A 24,328-nucleotide genomic window follows, 5' to 3' on the forward strand; every position below is an offset into this window, starting at 1 on the left:
CCAATTTTGTTTTCACAATATTTTGAGAAACTGGTCAAAAGGCCAGGCAAACCCAGCTCACCTGGTATTTGTTGCCATAGAAGTATCATTCTTCATGTCTGACTTATTTTGTGTACAACCTCTTGACCTGATGTTTAATAAAAAGGAAGATGTTCATACCTCGTCTGTATCATTCCAGCCATTTCTTTACCAGTCATATAGCAATGTCAGAAGCAGCGAAAGGACAGTGGTTCAAAGGCAGCTCAGGCAGGCTGTTGCTGAGCTGGGAGTGAGGAGAATGAATGCAGCCTTCTAAGCCCTCAGTCAGCCTTGCCATTCCAGGTTCTAATAAAAGCTTCCACTAGTTGCATGGTTCACCCTAGCGGTGTGTTTACATATCAAACACAAGTAACACACTTTTAAGGGGCCTGGTGTTACTTGTGAGTTCTATAAGCATGCACCATCATGAAGAAACACGTGGCTGATACTGTCAGATGCAACTAGACCGAATGCAGAAGCAGACGCAGCCACTGCTGTGCCAGTAGAAATACAGGCAAAGGGGAGGCTGAGTTTTCTTACTGGCGGAACCTGCATAGGTATTATTCAGTAATAAGCAGCAGAGACTGAGGTGTAATGCAGTAGAGCCTACTCGCGATAACAGTGAACATCAGGCTGGCACTGACTGCAGTTCTGCTCATTCAGGTGCCTTTCCCATTCAATCCTGTGTTGCCTCTTCAGCAGCAAGGACATGAGGGCTCTTTGTTTCTAAATGAGTTGTATATATGCAAACGTCAGCTGTGCCAGAAGAGTAGCACCACAGAGGGAGGAGGATTCACTCTTTTTACTACCTTTCATGTATGCTTTTTTTTTCTTAACCCAGACAAGAAACAACTGTAAATATTTCTCTTTTCAGCAAGGTATTTGCCATCTCTTTGCAGACAAACTGAGCAATGAAAGGACACACAATATGGCCCGTAACAGTTCTCTTCAAACCTGTTGGCCTAGCCCTTGTCTCCTAGAGTTGTTAAACAGCAACAACAAAAAACCCATTGCTGCATTTGAGGAGAGGAACAGATAGTAATGGCCACACACCCAATCACTGGCTGGAAGGGGTAGGCTAAGGTCAATTACAGAAGGGGCTCATTGATCCTAAAGGGATCCACACCTTTCTCAGAGAAACGTTGTAGCATGTAGGAATAAGGCCAAACATTTGGTACTTAAGGTAATCCCCAACTCATTCACTTCCTCCCCTTTACAACCCAAGCATTGTGCCAGTATGAATAGAGGAAGTTATTTTTAATTGTGTGCCATTAAAAACTCACAGCCTTCTTCCTTCTGTCAGTCCCCAGTAACTGGCTTTTTAGTGATCACAAATAAGGTCCTCTCTTAGTACAACTTCCTTAGCGCATTGTCCATTTTCCAGCCTGCTTTTCCCCCTCTTCCCAAGTCTTTAAGAACATTTGTTGAGATGGCGAGAGTGTATATGTACAGCATCCACAAAGGCCCCTACATGTTCCGGGCATATGTCAGGATAGAGGCCATGACCCAGGTTGGCAATGTAGCGCTGGGAGCCAAAGCCTTCCAACATCTTCTTCACCAACTCCCCAATCTTCTCCTGACAAAAGTGAAGAAGAATTAGTAGGGAAAGGTTAAAGCACATCTACATCTACCAATCTAGGTGAACTTATAGTGAGGGTATTTGAGAGACACAGGCACAATGCAGGCAATTCTCAACTCTATAGTTTAGCAACTAGGAACAGCCTGTGGGTCTGCATAATGTCTAACTTGGACAAGCCAAGGGTTAGGGCACTAGTGGGAGAAGTATCATTCCAGCTGTTGCTAGACTATCATTCCAATCAGCCCCAGCCTTGGAGTCCCAACATCATCTGGGCTGCAAGTTCTTCATGCCCGAGTTAGAGGTTGCCTTGACTCCAGCTTTGGAACCTGTGCCAGTTAGTACTAATGGCAATTTGCCCAAACTGAACAACATGCTGAACTGGTCAGGCAATGAAAAAGGCCATAGGGGGAGTGGGCAAAGAACACACCATGCATCTAACTATCAAACACTGGTGGGGAGGGTCGCTTACATCCCATCTGAACCACAGCATAGAATATGCCATTAATAACATTGCCTTGATCTTCACTCGCCACTTCAGCCAGGTTTCACTTGCAGCTAGGGAAAGTACTTATCCCCAGACATATACGAAGCAAGTATCATGGGTGGGACTTGAATCCTGTCTTTACCTTGTACTCTGTTCCCCGATGTCCATGAAACAGGTCCCAACCACATGATTTGCACTAATCCTATAACCTCCAAATAGGGCCTGGTGCTTTGTACCATTTTAAATGGAGAGGAGAGCCAGAAAACTGAGCCAAGGTGATTCAAGAAGCTTGCAGCAGTGGAGAAGGCATAGCTCGAGCAAACTGCTTAGCAAACTCTTGTTGCTGTTCCCCTCCACTAGCGAAGGCAGCTCACCTAATACAAAAGGTGGCTTAAAGTCTATGGGAGAAGGGGGGGAGGACCCCTGAGGTCTAGATGCAACCCACAGCCAGGTTTCATCCAGCCTTCTGAGTCCTCCCCCAACCAACAGTTGTGGGAAGGGAAAGAGCTCTGACCCTTGGGAAAAGTGTGCAATTGTAGCTCCTTCCTTTGCAAGAAGGTCTAAGTTGAGAGGAAAATGTCTTAGCAGAACCTGTGTTCCTTGCAAATTTCCAAAAAGTAGTCCATGCATTTCGGAAATGCATACATGCAATTTTTGGGATGCAATTGCCTTTTGAAGTTTGAGGCTTTAAATGGTTGTAAGGTAGGGCATACAAGTCAGCTGTCCGACTTTTGTTTGCATTCTTCTACTGGAATAATACGTCTTTTGCACAGTCAAAACAGATAAAGAGGTGCCGCAGAGCTTTTTTTCTTTTACAAATTTTTTAATTTTTTTTTGAAGAAAATGGAAAGTAGAATTTGAGCGGAGATACTAAGAACTATGTGTATGCCTCTTTCAATGGGCAATAGCTTTGTGTGCGTGCCTGACTTACTGGGATGCCCTCCCATTACAGCTTTCCACTTGAATTATGTGGCCTCCTTCCAAAAAAGGTTTGCCAACATTGGTCTACAGGCACTTGCCTCTTTACCTTTGGTGCATAGAGGGCACATGGATCCAAATTGCCTTGTAAGGTAATGTCTTTTCCTGTCCGCTGGCTGAAAGAGAAAAAACATTAATACTTGCAGTGGAAGTGGAGGAGGGACGCTTGTAGGCACTAACGCAAGATAAAGGTATTTTACAAATTAATTATCACAAGATTGGGTGAACCCTACTAAGTCAGATTGTTTTAAAAACAGGAATAGCAATGGTTGCTAGCCATAAGAGCTAAAGATGGTAGCATACAGCTATTTTCCAGATGAAAACAAGGAGGCCATCTCTATCATGCTCTGCTTTGTGCATATCCCAGGTGTATCTGGCTAAACCTGGTTAAAAAGTTATACCAGGAGAAACTTGCATCTTACCCAGCAAGGCAATTCTATGTTGCGCAGTCATAGAATTTTGGAGTTGGAGGCTTCTTGTTTAGCTACTTCTAGCAAAGAAGAGCCCAACTTTCAGCTCTTACTATTAAGAAAATTCTAACATTTAGCCAAAATTTTGCTTCCTGGCAGTTCCCACCAGTTATTTCTAGCCCTGCCCCGTGGAGCAACAGGGGATAAATTTGCTTCACTTTCTTCTATATGACAAGTCTTCAAATATTAGAAGATGGCTATCATGTCAGGGCACAAAGTTATCATTCCCGAGCATGGTGATTTGCCTGGTTCCTGCTTCTAAAAAGCTGAACATTACTGATTTCACAAGCCAGAGCACTGGACCATTTTGCTCTATTTGCTGCAAAATCCATCCTCCTGGGAAACGAGCCTCTATTCTTAAACATCGTGTGTGGCTGTGAATCTCACTTAGCTCTAGCCTCATGAAACAAATACCTCTTTATTTCACAACTGTCACCTCTGAGCAGGATTTGGCTCTTCCTAGCAGCTATTCAGTGGAGGGGCTTCCTGGATCTATAGTTTCCAGTTCCTCAGTATCTTAGATAAGCCTCATTCACTATTCCCAGCGCATTCTGGTTAGTCAATAGGTGCTGTTTCCATAATACCTCATAAAAGAATTTCTGGGAAATTGAGGGACTATGATACTAGGCAAAGAGGCACGGAGAAAAACACTCCAGAAGTCTGTCACAGGCAGGCCAGTCAATTTCTCACCGAGCATCCTGGGGGCAGATGGTCCAGTCCAGGCCAACCACCTCATACCCAGACTGTGCCAAGTCCTCCAGTGCATAGTGTGCATCTTTGGCAAAGATGATCTGGGAGGGGAGAGAAGAAAGAAAAACAAGATGACAGGGCAGAATAGGGTGCACCTGGTGCTCAAGCAAGGATGGGAAACCTGTGGCCCTCAAGATGATGTTGGATTACAGTTCCCATCATTTCTGGCCATATACTGATGCTCATGGGAGTTGGAGTCTGGAAACATCTGTTTTCCCATCCCTGCGCTAAAGGAATTCAAATGCTATGGCAAGAAAAGCTGAATTTGTTAACTTGTATAAAATTGCACATTTATATACATGTAAATTGTAAACAACAACAACTCTTCTAACTGGGGTCAGGACTGGGGACAAAAACAACTATGGAGAGTCATCACTTCCAGCCTGACCTCTGGAAATCTAACTTTGCCTCACTCTCCCATCCTTCCAGAGATGCTGCTAAGTGGTGTCCACTCTTATAAGCCTCCTGACAGACACAACAGCTAGAATTTTTTCCTGTATAAAGGAAAACAGAAGTTTTCAAGAGGCTGCATTCTGCACTGGCACGAAAGCCACAGAGCCTCAACTGCAGGCGATCAGTGCTCCAAAACCAGCTATGTCAACACACCATCACATCCAGGAGTGCCTTCATATGGCTCCCATTAGCATTAAGGCCCAAAGTCTTCCATTCTTCACCAACCTGGTGCCCTCCAGATGTTTTGGACTACATCTCCCATCAGCCCCAGCCAGCACAGCTGCAGGAGGACTGCTAGGAGGAGGAGAGCGAATACACCTGAAAGGGGATTAAAGCCCAAAGCACTGACAGCTATGCTGAGTTAATCAACAATTCACCACCCAGGAAGGTTGATTCCCTTGGAACACAGGGAGCTGCCTTCACACCATGTAAGATCCTGGTCTATCTCGCTCAGTATTTTCTACACTGACTGGCAGCAACTCTCTAGGGATTCGGTCAGAAGTCTTTTCCGGCTCTGCTTGGAGATGGTAGAGACCGAAGCTGGGACTTTCTGCATGCAAAGTGCCTTGATCTATAGTCCTCCCCAAACAATCCCTCTGCTTCCCGGTTCTCAGTAGGCCGTGTGAACAGTTGGTCTCTCGCTACAAACCCAACTAGAAAAGGTAATAAGAATGTGCCACCAACATTCTTCTGTGCCAGTGACTGAGCTAGAGGCCACTCCTCCATTCTATGTCTCAGAAAGAACCTGCAGCTATTCAGATTCCCAAAGAGCTTGTGCTGCTGCGCAACCCTCTTCTTCCCCCAGCAGCAGGTAAAGTTAAAAAGCGGGACTTTCTCCTAGTGCTTTTGGCAAACAAGGCTGCTGCACAGAGCCACAATGATGCAGCTACTACTGCAAAGGAAAGGCTTATAAAGAGGGATTCATGACACTGCCAAATTCTGCAGAGACAAACTAGAGAGGTATTGATTTCTGCAGTTCGAGGCCCAGAGCCAGCACCCTCCAGCTAGTGGCTGGAAAGCTCTGTGGACCCACCCAGGCATGCCAAGGTACATCTGTATAGAAGGAAAGCTTTTGCTGCCCCAGGACTAGAACTGGACAGTTCTTCCACAAAATGTCACATTCACAAAAAGCAGAGCTTTTCTTGGTGCAGGCTGGGGAAGGGGACAAAGGTTTCTATGGGACACCAGGCAGGTCTTTGCAGTCAGGGCCTTTACCATCGTGGCTTGCCCAGCTAGGACTGCTTCATTACTTGGCTGTCTTCTAGTGGTGAAACAGAACGACTACAACTTTGTGGTGGTTTTTTTTTAAAAGGTCTTTGTAACAGAGAGGCATCAGCCCTAAGCCAAACGAAAGATCAAAAGCAGAGGCAGAAAGCAGGGAATGGGGACAGGCAGCAGGCAGATCAAGATGTGCCTCCAAGCCCAGAATATCCTGCATCACCTCCCCTCCTGTCATCCCGGAGCCAGCTTGGAATGCGGGTGATTTTGAGACAGGCTCTGGCACAGATTTCTGCCAGGTGTACAATCTGCAAGTGCAGGAACCATTTATTCTGCAAGACTCCTCCACTTCTAGCTAACCCTGCTGTTATCACTATCCCCCCCAAGAACCGAAGAAGTTGCCCTATAGCAGGTCAGCCTGTTTGTACATCTAGCCCGGCACACTTACTTGGCAGTGTGTCTCCGGGATCTCAGGCACAAGTCTTCCACATTGCTACCTTGCCCTTTCCATGGGAGATGCTGTGGTTTGAACCTGGGACCTGCTGCATCCAAAACCTATGTTCTACCACTGAGCTACACTACTTCCCAATACAGAGGGAGGCAGTGACCCATAGGCATTACTGTCTCTAGTTGTTTTCCATAAAGCCTGCAAGTTTGGAGAAATAACTGTTATCTCTTGGCCTGAGAGTGAGCAAACATCCAAGGCCAGCGGTTGTCATGGTAACGTGAGATAGCAACTGGGAAAGTTCTAACAGAGTCTGTAAGTTGTGTCTTCTGTGTATTGCCTCTGAACTGTGAGGCTGGTCTTCTGTGTATTGCCTCTGAACGGAGAGGTTCTCTTCTGTGTTTACCTTTGAAGAGAGATGTACCAGAGGGGGGGTGACTGAAGAAACTCTACATGTATTTACTCTTAAGCCTTTGGCCGTAATGTCTTAATAAAGACTCTTAACATGCTCTAATGCTCTGAAGAAGTTTCTTTCTCAACTTAACTCCAACGTAATGTATGCTGTTTCACGCAACAACGCACACACGTCAACAGGGGTTATGGGCCCAGATCCACAGCACATTGCATGGGAGTAAGTTGCTGGTCTGAACGGCAGACGGAGTTCCAGAGGGCAGCTTGATTGATTGTACCAGACGGAGGTGAGCAATATGGCTGTAAACCTGTCTGGGGGAGGCTTGCCGATGGAACGGCTTAATGAAAAGAATTATGGCAGCTGGAAGCCAAGGATGCGGGCTTTGCTGATAACAGAGGATTTATGGGACATTATAGATGAACCACCCCCGGCCGTATTGACCGCGGCCTGGAAGCGCAAAGATCAGAGGGCGCAGGCATTTATAATCTTGGCTCTATCGGATTCTCAACTGATGTGTGTGAGAGATGAGCCGTCGGCCAAACAGATGTGGGACGCGTTGCAGGATTTGTCCCAGGAATGGCAGCGGAGGCAGAAGGCGCAGAGAGCCGAGCTGATGGAAGCTGTCAGAAGCAAGGAGGAGAAAAATGCCGAACCGGAGGAGGCAGCCGAAAGCAAACAGGATTACAAGCAGCAGCTGTTGAAGTCTTGTTATGCCTGTGGGGCTCGTGGGCATCTCCGAAAAGACTGTGCAATCAAGCGAAACTCCAGGGACGGAGGCTTGAAGCAGGGAAGTGTGAACTTTGTTTGTAAACAGAAGTCTCAAGATTTAGGACCTGTTAACTGGAATGTCGACAGTGGTGCAAACCATATATTAATTAAAGACAGAAGTTTGTTTTATGCTTCAGAAGAAGTGCAAGATTTTGTGCAACTTGCAGATGGATCACAGAAACGGGTGGAAGCCCGAGGACTGGTGAGATTTAATAAACTTGGGATAATGTCAGAATGTTTGTTTGTTCCGGAATTGGCTCATAATATTTTATCAGTTCAAAAACTGGTGGATTCTGGGTATTGTGTAACATTTGATAGAGGAAAATGTTTTCTGCAGAGAAGAGGCAAAGTTGTCTGTCAGGGTTTTATGACACAAGGGCAGTTTAGAATGACCGTGGGTGTGAAGTGTGCTGATGCCTTGAGTTTAATGGGGCGGAAAGAGAATGACGGTCAGAGCTGTAAGAAGACAGCTGTTAAAAGCACACAGCCACAGTATTCATGTAATGCAGTCAGGCTGATGCCTGAAAGAGTGCATCGCAGCCGAGTTTACAAGCCACAGGGTAAGAGACGTGGCAAACGTGCACCTAGAGCACAAGAGAATGCATATTTCAGAGTTTGGTGTCCGGAAACACAAGCGCAAACATTTAAACCAGATCTTGACGTAAATCTGAAAGGCACAGAGACAAAAAGTCTGGTTTTGTCAGGAGCAAAGACAGGAGGTCTTGAATGTTTTGTGGATGCAGATCATGCAGGGGAACTGAGCAGTCGTAAGTCAACCTCTGGCATAGTTGTGATGTGGCATGGGTCATGCATTGACTGGAGCAGCAAGAAACAAAACATGGTGGCTGACATAATGACCAAGCCTTTGTGTGAGGAGAAATTTGGCAAACTGGTGACAAGGCTTGGAATGAGTCAAAGTTTGATTGAATAAAGTTCTAGCTAAATGTACAGAGATGTTCTGAAATGTACTGTAATGTACTGAGATGTAATTTGGAACTGTATTGCAAGATGTATTGTAGAAATGTATTGCTGAAATGGAAAAGTTATAGATGCAATGGAAAGTATTTGCAGTCTTAATGGAAAAAAAAGGGGGGTATGTTGGGCTGTGACCCATAGGCATTACTGTCTCTAGTTGTTTTCCATAAAGCCTGCAAGTTTGGAGAAGTAACTGTTATCTCTTGGCCTGAGAGTGAGCAGACATCCAAGGCCAGCGGTTGTCATGGTAACGTGAGATAGCAACTGGGAAAGTTCTAACAGAGTCTGTAAGTTGTGTCTTCTGTGTATTGCCTCTGAACTGTGAGGCTGGTCTTCTGTGTATTGCCTCTGAACGGAGAGGTTCTCTTTTATGTTTACCTTTGAAGAGAGATGTACCAGAAGGGGGGTGACTGAAGAAACTCTACATGTATTTACTCTTAAGCCTTTGGCCGTAATGTCTTAATAAAGACTCTTAACATGCTCTAATGCTCTGAAGAAGTTTCTTTCTCAACTTAACTCCAACGTAATGTATGCTGTTTCACGCAACAACGCACACACGTCAACAGTTCCAGATTGTCAAACTGAGTACTGGGTGACTTAAGGAGCCACCTCCAGCACAAGGCTGTGTACAAACAGACAGATAAACTCCAAAGCCCTCCAGAATTTAGAGAGGTCAGTGGCTCACCTCACCCATTCAGCATGGGTTGGGAAGGCAGCTTTAGGCTATTTTTAGGAGGGGGAATTTTTCAGGTCCTCAATTCTCACAGCAAGAGCTAAAGAAAAGGGTACCCAGTCCCACTATCACCTTTTTCTCTGCTGTTACAAGCACTCTGGCAGCTAGAGGAGATACCCATACATACACCTATAGTCCCCCCCCATGTCGATACTTCTTCAGGAAGGCACCTCCCAGTGGCCTTCTATCCTACGCTCCATGTGGGTAGATGGAGTGGGTTTCAGTGGCCACTTCTTTAAATATCACTGTGTGATACTTGTTTCTAGGAGGAATGAAAAACAGTCTTTCCAGACAGGGCGGTTCCAAGACCTGCACATGCTAAGGAGCCCACAAGGAACCCAAAAGGAAGAGCCCTGTCTCTTACCATGGGAACCGCAGGCAAGGCATCTTCCAGTAGCTTGTTCTTCACTCGCTTGGCAATGGACCGGATGGACGGGAGGGCAAACTCTGCAAACTGCTCTGGCCCCAGGTGTCCTGCATGGGACTCAAACAGCTGTAGAGCCTGCCAAGAGAGAGACAGCCAAGGAATCAGCATCACTTTTTGGGTGCCATCTCTCCCCCTTTAATGTAACACTCCTACAAATATCATAAAGGACCACTCCTCCCCCACAGTACACAAATGGCCAAACCTGCAACATGGGGGCCACTTTCAGTCCTCTGCCTTCTTCAGTGCCCCCCTGCAAGCCCAAAGAAAGAAAGAACCAACGATGATGAATGAAGCAGGGAGAGAGGGTGATTGCATATGTGTGTGTGAGAGAGAGAATATGAATGAATAATGGTGATGAATGGAGAGGGGGACAGGGTCTTCCACCCATTTTGCTTTGGACTCATCCACCACCACTATGTGGCCCTGTACCACTTCCCCTGCTCCTGCAAGGAAATGTTGCCCTTGACCCCAAAAGGTTACCCACCCCACCATGGAACAATGCATTCCTGCCAATCCCATCTCTCCTGGCACAAGACAAGCAATTCTAGACAAGTATCTTGAATGTTTCAGCTGGAACCAATGCTATAATTAAATCGCCTTAGGCTGCCATCCTAAACCTCCCATTCAGAAAAAAATCCCACTGGGGAACAAAACCTCACAGGGCTTAGTTCTGTCAACATGACTAAGGTCAGAGTGTTAATCTGCAGTCTTTATTCTCATCATCATTTGAAGGTTGTGCTCTAGGAAGTTGTCATCAGCTAGGGAAATCAGCTGGGACTCCATCTTTTCCTCTCATGTTCCATCCACAAGCTATGTGAATGGATGGAGGGGACAGCCGGGACCATACGAGTTAACCCCACCCACCTCCCACGCATTCCACATAAGGCAAGAGTGGGCTCTTGGTGCATAGTGCCTGTATTCATGATTCATGGCTTCAAATCATATGTACACCCCACTGTCATGTTAATGCACAGAACTGAGAGAGGGTGGAGCCAGCCAGCAGGATTCTTCTACTGCTTCCAGGCGTCTGCTGCATGTGTTGACAGACTGTGAGAAGAGGGCTTTTGAGGAGGTTGGGGAGGAGGGGAAGTTTGCTGTTATATGGCGTTGTGATATGTGGAAAGCCATCAGTCTGTGATTTTGAAACCAGGGGAAATCTGGTTTCCAGTTTTTATGGGGGCTAGAAACCTACTCTTAAAAACAAAGCAATTGGATTTCGTATTAAAAGGTTACATTCTACAAATTGCACCACTAGTCATAACATTACTGATTTCTTGACACCACCCTTTACCTTCCTAAAGTGATCTTTTTCCAGATCTCATTTGTCTTAAGGGTCATGGTTGCAGAAGATGAAGGGTATTCAGATACACCTTGAGAAATGAATGGCAGACCTGCCCACCTATAGCAATGCCTGACAGCTTGTGAGGAGAGACTGCCTAGGACCACACAACTCTTCCCAAGCAGGATGATGCCACAATCTTCTTCAACTCACCTGAGCACCTGCAGCCACCTGCCCCACCAGGTAATCCACAATTACATCAGTCAATAATGTGAGTAGACGGTGACTCGCCTCAGGATGCCGGTAAAGCCAGGCCTTGGCTTTGGCCATTGTGTTGGAACCACCACCTTCAATCATGTAGGACATAAGTGTCCACTGGGAGGCAGATAATAAGCAGAAAGTGTGAGGAGGGATGAATTTGAAAGCTCTTTTTCCAGTGCCTCATGATGCCCAAACCAGCTTCTATAAGCAAGTGCATCTTGCAGAAACTGTGATGCAATTCTGCTCTTACCAGACTGCTGAATCAGTATAGAACCGTACCGCAATCCCACTGGATTCCCCTAAACTAGAAACTAAATTTTCCTTAAACAACACTATTCCTTTTTAAAAAGTTGTGCATTGCATCCTGCATCCCAAAAGTAAGTGCCCAAACTTTTACGCTTCTACTCCTAATCACTTCCAGTTTCAGGCTGATCATGATCAGCCAAATGTACAGGATTTTCACCTAAATGAAATTCTCGTTTTCACCTATATTTAGGAGATAGTGTTTGCCACAGCACATTCCAGTGCATATCCCCTGTTCAGCAGAGAAAAGACACCCAGCAGAAAAGCCACCTAGCTCAACCACCCGCCACCCATCAGTTAATTCCACAAAGATCAACCTATGAAGTCAATGGTTGAGCAGCAAGCTAGGACAGGGAGTCTGGAATCCAACAGCCATACTAGGAAAGAGCACAAAAGAAAAGATGCCAGTCTGTAAGTGATATGTCTCATGCTCTCTTCTCTGTAGAGCTCATCAAAAGCAGCAACTACAAATCCATGCAACGCAGAATCCACCCGGACTCATGCAGCAACTCAAGTGGCTAGTATGTCCCAACATCTTTCAGCCCTGCAGCACCCACCTGGCATTCATAGGCACAGTTGCTCTAGGAGATATAAATTTCCAAAGAACAGTACTCACTGGGGCACCAGAGAAGCCAATCAGGGGCACCTTCCCCTCCAATTTGTGTCGTGTCAGCGTGATGGCCTGGAAGACATAGCCCAGTTCTGCTGCCACGTCTACTTTCTGTTGGAGTTTCAGCAGGTCCTCAACTTCCTTCAGTGGTTCTGGGAAGGTGGGTCCCTTGCCAGGCACCATCACCACCTCCATGCCCAATGCCTGGGACAACAGCAGGATGTGGTTACGGACTTTGTCTCTAAAAGAGAGGCATGGGCTCCCCTGCCAAGTGGCACTAAGAGATACACCTTTTGCTCCAACATCTCTTACCTGGGGCACCACCAAGATGTCTGAGAAGATGATGGCAGCATCAAGAGGAAAGCGCCACAGCGGCTGAAAGGAAGGACAACACAGAACACATGACAGGTGCTTCACCCCATTTGAGCTAGAGGTTACAGGTGTGGGGGGGAAAAGAGAAAGAGCCACTCTATATGATAGAGAAAATATCTGCCACTCTAGACATGGAGCATACTTCATCTCAAAAAGGAAAAGACAAGGCCAGACAGACAGTGTGTGCTGCAGATATTCCCATGGGCAGCCTGACTGCTGTTGGGGTACTCACCCACCAGTCTGGATTTTCAGCAACAATGGTACAGTCCTGCCTCACCTACAGCCATGTGTATTGCACAAGAGGACCTTCCAACAGCTTGGCTCTATTGGCCCACCTCTCCTCCAATTTACTACTACTACACTGTTACCAACACATTCAAATTCAACCAATCAGCAAGTATCACTTCATATAGAGGTAAAGTGGGTTTGATGTATGTGGAGTGCAAGGACACCTAGAATGGGCTCTTGCATACTGGAGGGTATGCAGCCAGTATGCAGGCACCCATTCCTCTCTTTCTCCAGGTCTATTTCAAGTATTGATATGCAGGGAAGCTAGACTGCACTGGTATGCAGGGAAATGTTGGTTGGGGAGTGTGATGTTCCTATATATTAGTGTATATATGGTAAGTGCTGGTTGTTTAGAGTATACATGGTAAGTAGTGAAAGAGGAGGGGGAGTGAATGGGCAATAGAATGCTTGATGATTGGCTGAATGTTTAAAATGGCTGACAGTATAAATGAAAGGATGACAGGTAAATCTGGGTGAATGTGAGGTGGTGAATTGTGGAATCTGGGGGGAGAAGAGAAAGAGTGGATTGCTTGGTGGGGTTTAGAGAGTTGTTTACCAGCAGGGAGGTGGAGTTCGGATTAGTATTGAGTAAAACCATATGCTTATGTGCCTTAAGAAGAAATCTTGTTAATCTTGTTAGCTTTGTTATCTGTAATAAATACTTAATTTGGTTTACCAAAGGCCTGATCCTTGGCTGGGGTTTCACAGACCAGAAGGGAGGGTAAGGTAATGACCAAGGCTGAAGGGGAACTGTAACAAATGGTGGCAACGGTGAAGAGAATAACAATACCAGTATTCAGAGTCTCTGGGAATACTAGTATTGGGACGTTACTGGTGGTTGCCTAGCAGGGGGATCTGTTGAGATCTGTGCTAGAGCGGGGAGAGAAATCGTAAGAGAGAGCAGTCCGGACTGGTGGAGTACCTGGGTGGTGCCTAGAGACAGGCAGTAACCACGAGCAGGTAGGAACCTGACAGGGAGAGCCAGGGAAGGATGCCTCACAGGGAGCTCCTCCCCCCAACCCCAAAGTCATTGGGGGCACAATGGCTCTGCATATGCACTCATGCTGCTATGCTGCTTAATGAATGATGGTGGCCTGAGAGGAACATGGAGACATATACCCAATAGTGAGCTGGCGACTTGCTTCCCTTCAGTCTAGGGCCCAAAGTGTGCATGGGGGGGAGGGCATTTGAGCTCAAGGAATGCATGCCTGGCAGGGTGTATTGCCTATTTCCCCACATGCATAGGCAGGATCCTTTTATTTATTATTTATTTATTTATTTATTAAATTTCTATACCGCCCCATAGCCGAAGCTCTCTGGGCGGTGCACAACAATCAAACATCAAAAATACAATAAGCTACATATAAACAAATTTAAAACTTTTAAAACTTTAAAATTATAAAAATTCTCCAGAAGAATCAGGACAGTTTTTCAACACATACTAAAATGCTAAAATGCCTGGGAAAAGAGGGAAGTTTTAACCTGGTGCCGAAAAGAAATTTTTGGTTTCTCTCTTCTCCCCCCCCCTTAATGTTGGGAAAAAAGAAGGGAGAGCTTGCTCATCTATTTTTTGAGTCTTCACTATATAAAGTTTATTAATTATGAATTGCTTATAACAACTGTACACATAAAAGAGTGCTGCATAGTCTGTTAAACTGCACATTAAATTGCCAGATATTCATATGATGTAAAGTAATATGGCTGCTAGGGGTCAGTATTCCCCATGACTTAAAAAAAGGAGAGAGAACTGGTGCCTGGGTCTCCCCCCAGACTATTCCAAATCCCACCTCTTGATGGCCCATGATCCCAACAAAAAGGGCAGAAAATAATCCATTAACTGATACAAAAAAGATTATAAAGATAAGGTGCTGAGTTAGGAAACCATAAAATAATAGGAAAAAGTGTAAATCCGGAGAAATATAAGATTTGTGACTACAAAACAACTGGGGCCAAAAAAATTAACAGTGGCACTAGTGTTTAAAAGTGCAGCAAAAAGAGTTCAGACAAATAAAGGCAGGTAAAAAAAATCTATAAACATTATAAAAAGAAAAGGATAGGACTCAAAAGTTCAAAAGCTACAAATAACAGTGTTGCTATTTTTTAAAAAAAATGGCAGGAAAAGACTACAAAGATAATACAGACCAAAATGATAGTCAGTTCAAGTCAAAAGCTGAAAATGAAAGTCCATAATAGAATGACATTCAAGAGTGTAAAAACAAAGTGGGGGGGGAGGAAAAGCAAAAAGTCATGAACATTTCAAAAACAGACTGAAGTAATATTTAAAGGCATGCTGTCAGATGGACAATGAACACTGAAAAACATATAGACAACTTGTATAATGGAGTGAGGGAAAACAGAAGGAAACATTGTATAAATACAACATTAAGAAAAGGTGGAAGAAATCCTCAAGTAGACAGCAAAGCAAAGCACAGAATTTTTTTTACAAGTGCATAAAATGGAACAAATATTAAGCCATTAATAGCATTTTCAAAGCTTTCTTTGCAGGAAGGAAAAGGTTAATGAATGTTACTAAAATAGACTTAACAGAAATATCTGAAATGCTATGAAAGAGAACATTAAAAAAATACAGAAAGACGTAAGTGCAAGGCAGGAAAGTGTCAAAAGCAAAGAAAGGAGGGTATCCAAGGTGCAGGCATGTTATAAAAGAACAAAGGAAAAACATCCTGAACAGATGCATGTTCATTGAGCAGGAACAAGGACTTAGAAAACAACTGTGCTTCATCTCAGTTTTAGAAACCATTGTTGGGGCAAACATGCCTTGTCTATTTAAAAGTACAGTGAGCCCTTTAGAGCATGGGTGGGGAACCTTTTTGGCTTCGCAGGCCAGGTCTTTACCTTCCCCCATCCCATTGGCCAACTTTGACAGATGGGCAGGACCACGCACCTATCAATCACCTGATGTCAAAGTTGGTCCATGAGGGTGGGGGAGTTCAAGTCACCAAGCAGGATTGAACTCTCTGCACACGAACTGATGCACAGAGTTCAGTCCTGCTTTCTGCAGGGTTTGGATGTGCAAGCGACTTCCCTGCATGGAAGTCTCTCACACATTTGAACTAAGACCCAGCACACCACTTATTCCCCCATGCATCACATTATTCCTAATGTGAGAGTAGCAGCAGCCTCTGCTGCTAAGCCTCAATTCCCTATCCTGTCCAGGAGGAGGGCCTAAGCAACTCATTGTTCAGATGAAGGTTACTTGCTCTCCTCTAACTATGCTGCTTCTGACTGCCAAGATCTGGATATCTCATAAATACAAAGATAGCACACATGGTCAGACATAAGTTTTCCTAAGCATGATCTACTACAATTTAGCTTCAATTTTCCCCTCACTGTAATGGGCTGACTTGCACCAGCCCACACCAGGCTTCTCTAGGCCCTTGTCAAATGTTTTAGTTCCTTCTCCCTTTGGGCTGGGACCTGTAAAGGTCCCTCCCCTCAAGCTGCTCTGGTTCTAGGCCCCCTCCCCACCCCAGCAGAGATTGAAAGGAAGGTTAGGACAGCAGCTATCCATTCATTTTCTCTCAATTCATTTACAGCCAACCCAGGAGCCAGGTATGGGTTGGGAAGGGTGGTGCTGGCTATTGTGTTCAAGGTGGAATAGGTCAGGCAAGTGTATGGGGGTTCAAGGCCAGAGGAGTGGCGATTTCAAGCAGCCAGGGGGCTGAGGCTTGGTAATGTGGTTACTTCCTACTTAGGTGGGAGGCAGAGATGAAATGGGTGGAGAAAGGGAGAAGATGAGATGGTGAATTTGGACAGCTCATCATATATTATCTAGATCCATTCCAGTCTGGCTTCAGGCCTGGTTTTGGCACCAAAACAGTCTTGGTCACCCTGACTGTTGACCTTTATTGGGAGAGAAACGGGGAGTCCGACCCCATTGGTTCTCTTTGACCTCTCAGCAGTTTTTGACCATGGTGTTCTTCTGAAGTGACTCAAAGAACGGGAATTGGCAATGCAGTGATCACAGTGGTTCTGCTCCTACCTGCAGGATTGCTAACAGAAAGTAGTACTAGGAGGTTTGGGCTGTGGGGGCCATTCTGTCTCCTATGCTATTTAACAACTACATGAAACCGTTGAGAGTTGCCATCTGAAGACTTGGAGCACAGTGTCATCAGCATGCTCTGTCTCTCAACTCCATCAAAATCAGGAGAGGCTGTGAAGGTGATGGCCAGGTGTCAAGAAGCAATGATGGACTGACTGGGAGCTAATAAACTGAGGATGATTCCTGATAAGACTGAAGTGCTGTGGGCGAGTGGTTCCCGTGAATGGGGATTAGGTGTACAACCTGTTCTGAGAGGGGTTGTGCTAGCTTCATAGTATAGGAGTAATCCTTGAGTCTCAGGCTTCTCAAACACTTCTAGGAGTGTTTATTAGGCTGATTCACCAGCTATAGCTGTTCCTGGACCAGGATAACCTGGCCTCGGGTGTCCATGCTCTTTTGATCTCCCATCAGGACCACTGTAATGTAATGCGCTGTATGTGGAGATATCCTTGAGCCTGTGAGCCACTTCTGCTCTCACATTTTACCACAATATAAGAACATAAGAAGAGCCTGCTAGATCAGGCCAAAGGCCCATCTAGTCCAACATCCTGTACTCATAGTGGTCAACTAGATGCCCCCGGGATGACTGCAAGCAGAGCCTGAGCACCACAGCACTCTCCCCACTTGCAATTCCCAGCAGCTAGTATTTAAAAGGCATACCACCTCCGACCGTGGAAGTAGAATATTGCCATCCTGGCTAGTAGCCATTAATAGACAGATTCATGGACAACAAGACTACTTTGAAAGCCGCCTCAGTTGGTGGCTCTCACTACATCTTGTGGGGGCAAATGCCATAGTATATTCAGCTCCAGACACAGCCTGAATAGCAGGAATGATCCTTAATTCTGAATTAGGGTCGAGATGGGACGGGAGGGAGATCTCCCACCGGGAACCCCACACACTTGCAGAGCGAGTTCACAACATACCTGTAGAGTCAGTTCACAACACATCTCTGGCGATCGACAGGTAGCAAAGAAATCCTGAGCTGCTCGGGTTTCTCGGAACTCTGCAAAAAGAAAAGAAAATTGAGGGAAGGGGTGTCCCTCAAAGGGAATGAAGTCCCCATGTCGCTTAGTCTAAAAGAGGTGTATAGGAACCTATAGCCTTCCCCAGATGCTGCTGTTATTCCCATAATCCCTGAACATTGGCCATGCTGGCTGGTGCTGATAGGAGTCAGACTCCAAAAACATCAGGAGGGCCAAAGGCTAATTACATCAATCACAGAGATTTTGCAAGGAAAATAGTCCAGACACAGGACACCATCTGCCTGTGCTCTTCAGACAAAACTGAAGTTTCTCCCAGACCCATCCTGTGGGCAAATACACACATCTGGAATCCTCCCAAGACTCTGGCCTTGAAAGCATCCTTCCTTCTTCCTCCTAGTCATTTTTAGATACTTTTCTCTTAGAACTCAAGGGTAACGTACATCAGTGGTACAAATTAAAGTGAGTATTGATCAATAGATCATCTTTAACCACAAGAACTGGAAGCAGAGATGGAAAAATCAGGAAAAAATGTTTTTCTCTTAATTTGTATTTTTCTAGGCCTTTACATCTGTAACAAGAAGGCCAGTTCCAAGCAGCCATACACCCAAGCACCCCCGTCACTCCAATTACCTGGGAGGTACCTTCCTGCCTGTCTCATGCACCAAACCGGAGTGTATTCTGTCTGTTCTCCTTGTGCTGCCCGGAGGAAAGTTTCATTCTTCAGTTCAGGGAATTCTGCAGGACTAATCAGTGAACAGCAAAGCCAGGTGTTAGTACAAGGAAAGATGGAGTCTTTGAATCGGGCCTGCCATGGGCGATGGGACAGTGCACTGCAGTTATTCCTCAGTGTAGATTATAACCTTCAGTTCCCCTACTTCCCTAGAACTATGAAAAGCTGTCCAAAGTTATGGGTTCCAGCCATAGAACAAGTTGCTGCAATTATAAACAAGCAAAAGAAAACAGGCTCTTACCCAGTGCCTGCTTTCTTATAAAGATGTGCCTGGGCTCGGGATCACCTGGAAGTCACACCTTTGTGTCACCATGGGTGCCTTAATGGTGAAGAAAAGGCATTCAGCAGATACTCAGAAGCACCATCTCTGGTGAAATCCCACTCCAGTTCAACCCTGTTTTTATCTCCAGGTCACAAGCTCTGTGTCTGCTACATTACCCACCCAAATGGTCCAGAACTCTGCTCCAGGAGGACGTGGCCGTACACACATTGTTACTAATAGTTATTATTTATACCTATAGCCTTCCCTTCACCATATGGTCCCAGGGTGGGTTCCAAGAATATCACAATCAGAAACAAAATATATTCTCATTAAAATGATAATATTACCACCATAAAACCAACCAACAACAAAACTAACAGAAGAGAAGTGGCAGAGCAACAATGCAGGAAGACAGAAAACAGCTACTCATCCAAAGGCCAGGGTAAAGAGTTGTGTCCTGTCAGGTGAAAGCAGATTCTCTTCCCCTCCCTCTTCTTCAAATATTAAATTGATAACAAGGGAAGGATGGGAGTGGCAGCTAATCAATAATTATGGGTTTGTTAACTAGAACATGCAAAAAACAAGATATTTACTGGCCATTTCCTCTCTCTCCCTACCATGCCACTGGGCTCTTTGCTGCCACAGAGGTACAGACGACTTTCTTTCTTGTACAGTCTATTGCCTTACAATTTGATGCTGCAAACCAGAGGGAAACACACATACATACACACGGACAGCCCATGGAACTGTCACTGATTAAATTATCAGTGTCAGACAGGAATAGTTATTCTGAACTGGGGAAGAGCTATATGGGCAATGCACAATAAAGTCATAGCATGTCCCAGTCATTATACTACAGTTACAAGACAGCAAAGCTCTCTCTGATGGAGCATGCATATCTCCATACCCTTTAATTCTGGTCCATTACAGAATGACTATCATTGTTCAGAAACAAGCTTCACCCGTACACAGGACATTCTTCCACCATTGTTCAACTATACCCAATGCAATTATGAAAGAGTAGTTAGTGTGTTGGATAAGAAATATCAAACAAAGGTGAGGAACATCAGAATTCTGAATGAAGAGCAATCCTACATGCATTTACTCCGAAGCGAATCCCACTGTGTTTAATGGGCCTTGCTCCAAGGTAACTGCATAGGATTGCAGTCTAAATAGTCTAGGATTCAGAAGATAGTAAAGCTGCACAGTCTTTGTATTCCTTTCCTCAAAGGAGAGAGAAAGCACTTGCATTTTGCACCTCCAGGGGTCTACACACTACATGAAGTATCAGTCCTATGTTCAATTTCTGTTCAACTTTAAACATCATGTTTAAACATCATGAGTGGACAGAAATACATCATCATACAACTACCTTCTGATTAGAGATGTGAAGGCCTGGAAAAAAACCAGGAAAATTCGGGGAGGGGCAGTTCCCCACAAAGATTTTTTTCCATTTTTCCCCCAAGCCTTTGCATCTCTACTTCTGATGTTGATAAAATTCCACAGAAAATGTGGCCATAGGATCTTTATTGTACCCTGCTGCTTTGGAAAGACTGAAAGTGCATGTGTACTGTTCTATGAAAGGAAGTGTCCTCATTTCATTCAAAATACTGAGCAGAAGAATTAATAAGCATTTCTTTCTTTTACGCTAGATTGGATCCCATTCCAATAAGAGATACTAACTAAACATTTAAAAACAAAACTTTCAACAATTTGCATTAGGAAATCACTACCCATTCTCCAAGTATTTACTTCTCTTATGAGCTCACATAGAAATCCCTACCTTTATTTTCTTTTCTGTTACTCTAGTTGTTCTGGGTTTAAATAATGGGATAAACCAAATATATTTAGCACTGACATCTGCTGATTATCATTCCAATATTCTGTTTGATATTTCACCTGAGCTTCCAGACACATTAACCTACACAGACAAGGAATACAAATGCATTGACAAATGGTTGCAAAACTGAGGCTTTATATGGTGGGTCTTTTGGATCAGCCAGGTTTGGGCTGTGCCCTTGTATACTGTTTAATGCAATGGAACACAACTTGAAATGTCTCATTCGGGGGGGGGGGCTCCAGATGTCCTTTGAATTGTGCATCCATGAAGATTTGTGCTCATGATGGTATTGGGGCAGTTATATGCAGTTCTGCTTTCAATATTGTTTGTGCCTGCAAAAGTTGCAGGGTGGACACACTGCTTCATTTCCTGTCAGTGCATGTCCTGTAGCTTCCTGCCAAAAACCTGTACCTTTTCATACCACAAATGTTCCACATTTTTCTATGTGCATTGTTCCACTTCTGTTACACTATAGTACAAGAGTGCCCCTTCAGATGCCAAAAATGCAGTAATATTGGGGAAACATCAGAGAACTATTAAAGGGAATCTTGTGTGGACAACCCTGTATAAAGCCACCACTAATGCACTATTATTGCATCATTGATATGCTGCAGAATACACAAAAAACCCAGTCTGGACTGGAGGGCACTGGTTTGCCAGTGTCACACATGCAGCACAATTCTACACATATTAATTCAGAAGTAGATTCCATCAAACACACCAGGGCTTAAGTTTCAAGTAAATGTGTGTAGCATTGCTAGCCCTAATATGATTGGTTTGCAACATGTTTCACACCACAATTAGTGTACCACCATCTCAGAATAAGAAGCAGAGGAAGGAGGAATCCCACTGCAGAATGCCTGACTGGTTAGAGCACCCAGAGCCCATCTCAAATGGAGACAACGGAGGGGGGGGGAGGAAGGAGCATCATAAGCCCAACCCATATATTTGCATGTTAACATTTAGTGGTCAAAGCAGGACAAAGCAGGGTGAAAACACTTCTCCTTAACCAAATTTCTGCCTACTGGTGCTCAGTGCACTTGCATTCAGCACAAGTCGGAACGCCTCTCCCGCTATGAACCGGCTCGTACACTATGGTCTGCTACGAAGGCCCTCCTCCGGGTCCCGACTCATAGGGAGGCCCGGAGGGCAGTGACAAGATCAAGGGCCTTCTCAGTGGTGGCCCCCGAACTATGGAATAGTCTCCCCGAGGAGGTTCGCCTGGCGCCGACACTATCATCCTTTCGGCACCAGGTTAAAACCTTTCTCTACTCCGAGGCATTTTAATTTTTTGTTAATGATTGTAATGTTTGTAATTTGATTTTAGCCTTTGCTGTTTTTAGATTGTGAAATTTGATTTTAGACTGATGTTTTTGTATTATATTGTATTTTATTGTATCTATGTTCATCGCCCAGAGACCTATTGCTAGTCGGGCGGTATATAAGTTTTAAAAATAAATAATAAATAAATAAATAAGGCAGGCAAGCGTGCAGTGAGTCAACCCTGCTTGCATCAACAACAGAAGAGCAACCTAAGTACTATGGACACCCGACACTGCAACGCCAGTGTAGAGAGTAATTCCTTAGCAAGGCTGTCACCCTTTTCCTTCTGGCAGGTTTTCTGCGTGCAGAAATTCAACGTGTGAATCTACTCATACCTGCTTGACAGAAAGGGCTTCAGCGACCGAAGTGCTACTTCTCTGCAGTCACTGAAGACACAAGAGACCAGCCACGAAAACAAGTGGCAAGCATCGCTATATTCCCCCGCCCCCCATTGTAATACTCGGACTAGAAGACCATGTCCAAGCGAGCTACCTCTATCTTCAACCCTTGTCCCACCCCTTGAACTGATGGCCCCAGCATTTCTGTTCCTTCTCCGAGCGGCTGCGAGCATCTTTCCCAACACTCCCCACCAGACCCTTTGAGCTCTGTCCTTTCGCCCCCACTCACACGATCGACCCGTTCTTTTCCATGCTGCCCGTGCCGCTACCAGTGCGACCGCTCTCCTCTGAGGAGGGTGAAAAACACACTCTTCCTCTTCTTCGAGACTTCCGGATTCTTTCTCCAGCTGCCCTGATTGGTGTCTGTACGATCCGCCCATGACTCCCACCGTACGTGGCGGGAACAGGACCGGTCTTACCGTAATGCACGTCATAGCAGACTGCTAGCAAAAGCGAAGAGGCAAAAGGAGGGAGACACGCAGCACAAGCGCCGTTCAGTGCAATTCCAAGAAGACCCCACTGCTGCCCAACGCTTGGGCCTGAGGAGGGATGAGATGGCGGCTGAGCAACGGAGAACCGACACCGCAAGTGTAACAAGTGGTGGCGGGTCAGCAAATACAGCCTCGACAAAGAGTGGCAAAGCGGATAGGGTGACCATCTTCCAAAGGCAAGGCTGTAGGTACTGCAGGAGTTCTCAAACGGTGGTCCCTGAGCTTCGTTCAGGTGGTCCGCAGCATGTCTGCATTAAACATTCATAGTGATTTTCAATTGTGTTTTGTTGCTTCTTTTAGTTATTACGTTGTATTTTATTGTATCACAGTTTGAATTCTATGGAATGTAAACTGAAACACAACAAAATACAACATAAGTCATAAAAGAAGCAATGAAAATAGAATTAAAAATCATACAGCATTTAGCAGAGTGCATTACAATTGCTACAACAGGCAGAAAACAATTGCTAAAACAGGCAATTTTCACGTGGTCCCCGGGGGAAAAATTTGGGAAGCATGGGTGTAGTGGTAAATTTTGAAGTGCAAGACCTCATCACGACAGCCCACATAGTCATGCCCCCAAGGAGAGTCCAAAACTGCAGGCAGATGTGTTAACCTATTTTTTTTTCCACACACAAAGCAGCAGTACAGAGCATAATGCCCAATTTATTTAGCGTTAGCGTGACTGCAATCCTATGCATAATTTCCTGGGAGTATGTTCCACTGAATTCATTTGTGTTTACTTCTGACTACAGGTTATTCACTAATAGGCAAAAAAACCTTGTGGTTGAAGAACTTACCTATAGCCCACAGATATTTCTATCAAACTTTAAAAAGCAGTGAAATTGGGCAGCTATAGTGAATGCACCAGGGGAGCAGGAGACCTGACCTCTTTGAGATATTGGACTGCCCTACAAATTTGTCAAAATGCAAACACAATTTGGGTAGGTCTTTCACAATTTATTTTATTTATTTATTTTTTAAAAAATTATATCCCGCTCTCTTTCCAAAGAAATTCAGAGCGGCATAACAGGGTAATTATAAACAATTAATATCCAATAACAAAGTAAAACAGTATCTCACAATTTAAAAGCTAGAGAGAATAAAAAGGTTTTAAGCTCCGACGAAAAATTAAAAGGGAAGAAGACAGATGTATTTCTTGCGGTAAATTGTTCCATAGAGTAGGGGCAATTACAGAAAATGTCTTATTTCTAACAATGGACAGATGAATTCAGGAAAAAGGAGGAATAGTAAGGGCCGGATCTAAGGCAGATCTCAAGAGCCGAGGGGGTTCATACAAAGAGATCTGATTGGATAAATAGGAAGGGCCCAGACCATGTAGCGCTTTAAAAGTTAAAGTTAGTATTTTAAAATGTATTCGATATAAAACAGGCAGCCAGTGAAGTTGTTGG

At 44.8% G+C, this 24,328-nt stretch overlaps 1 protein-coding gene across 5 annotated transcripts; it reads right to left on the reverse strand.

The window, feature by feature from the left end:
- Nucleotides 1-1,258: 1,258 nt before the first annotated feature.
- On the reverse strand, nt 1,259-22,780 carry UROD (uroporphyrinogen decarboxylase). Of its 5 annotated transcripts, XM_061632803.1 has the most exons (12): nt 22,655-22,761; nt 18,844-18,921; nt 18,503-18,615; nt 17,813-17,892; nt 12,476-12,538; nt 12,170-12,367; nt 11,203-11,364; nt 9,913-9,960; nt 9,648-9,785; nt 4,220-4,320; nt 3,109-3,175; nt 1,259-1,594 (listed from the first exon to the last, which is right to left on the reverse strand). In XM_061632803.1, exons 3-12 carry the CDS (start codon nt 18,528-18,530, stop codon nt 1,430-1,432), a joined length of 1,050 nt encoding a protein of 349 aa, XP_061488787.1. In that variant the 5' UTR covers nt 18,531-18,615; nt 18,844-18,921; nt 22,655-22,761; the 3' UTR covers nt 1,259-1,429. The 5 variants fall into 5 exon arrangements, with proteins under 5 accessions (XP_061488787.1, XP_061488788.1, XP_061488785.1 ...); XM_061632804.1 differs by lacking the exon at nt 18,844-18,921 and having other exon boundaries at nt 12,170-12,235; nt 22,655-22,780; XM_061632801.1 differs by lacking the exon at nt 18,844-18,921 and having other exon boundaries at nt 22,655-22,780.
- Between the last annotated feature and the right edge of the window lie 1,548 nt (nt 22,781-24,328).

Source organism: Rhineura floridana, chromosome 6, assembly GCF_030035675.1.
Source record: "Rhineura floridana isolate rRhiFlo1 chromosome 6, rRhiFlo1.hap2, whole genome shotgun sequence".
Classification (NCBI taxonomy): Eukaryota; Metazoa; Chordata; class Lepidosauria; order Squamata; family Rhineuridae; genus Rhineura; species Rhineura floridana.

Excerpts from the sequence above, each read along its gene's own strand:
- UROD (XM_061632801.1), bottom strand. The coding sequence starts at position 22,677 with ATGGAAAAGAACGGGTCGATCGT. Across the intron at positions 18,616-22,654 it reads GAAAAGAACGGGTCGATCGT|TCCTGCAGAATTCCCTGAAC; the intron begins GTGAGTGGGGGC and ends TTCACTGATTAG. Across the intron at positions 12,368-12,475 it reads ACATCTTGGTGGTGCCCCAG|GCATTGGGCATGGAGGTGGT; the intron begins GTAAGAGATGTT and ends CTGTTGTCCCAG.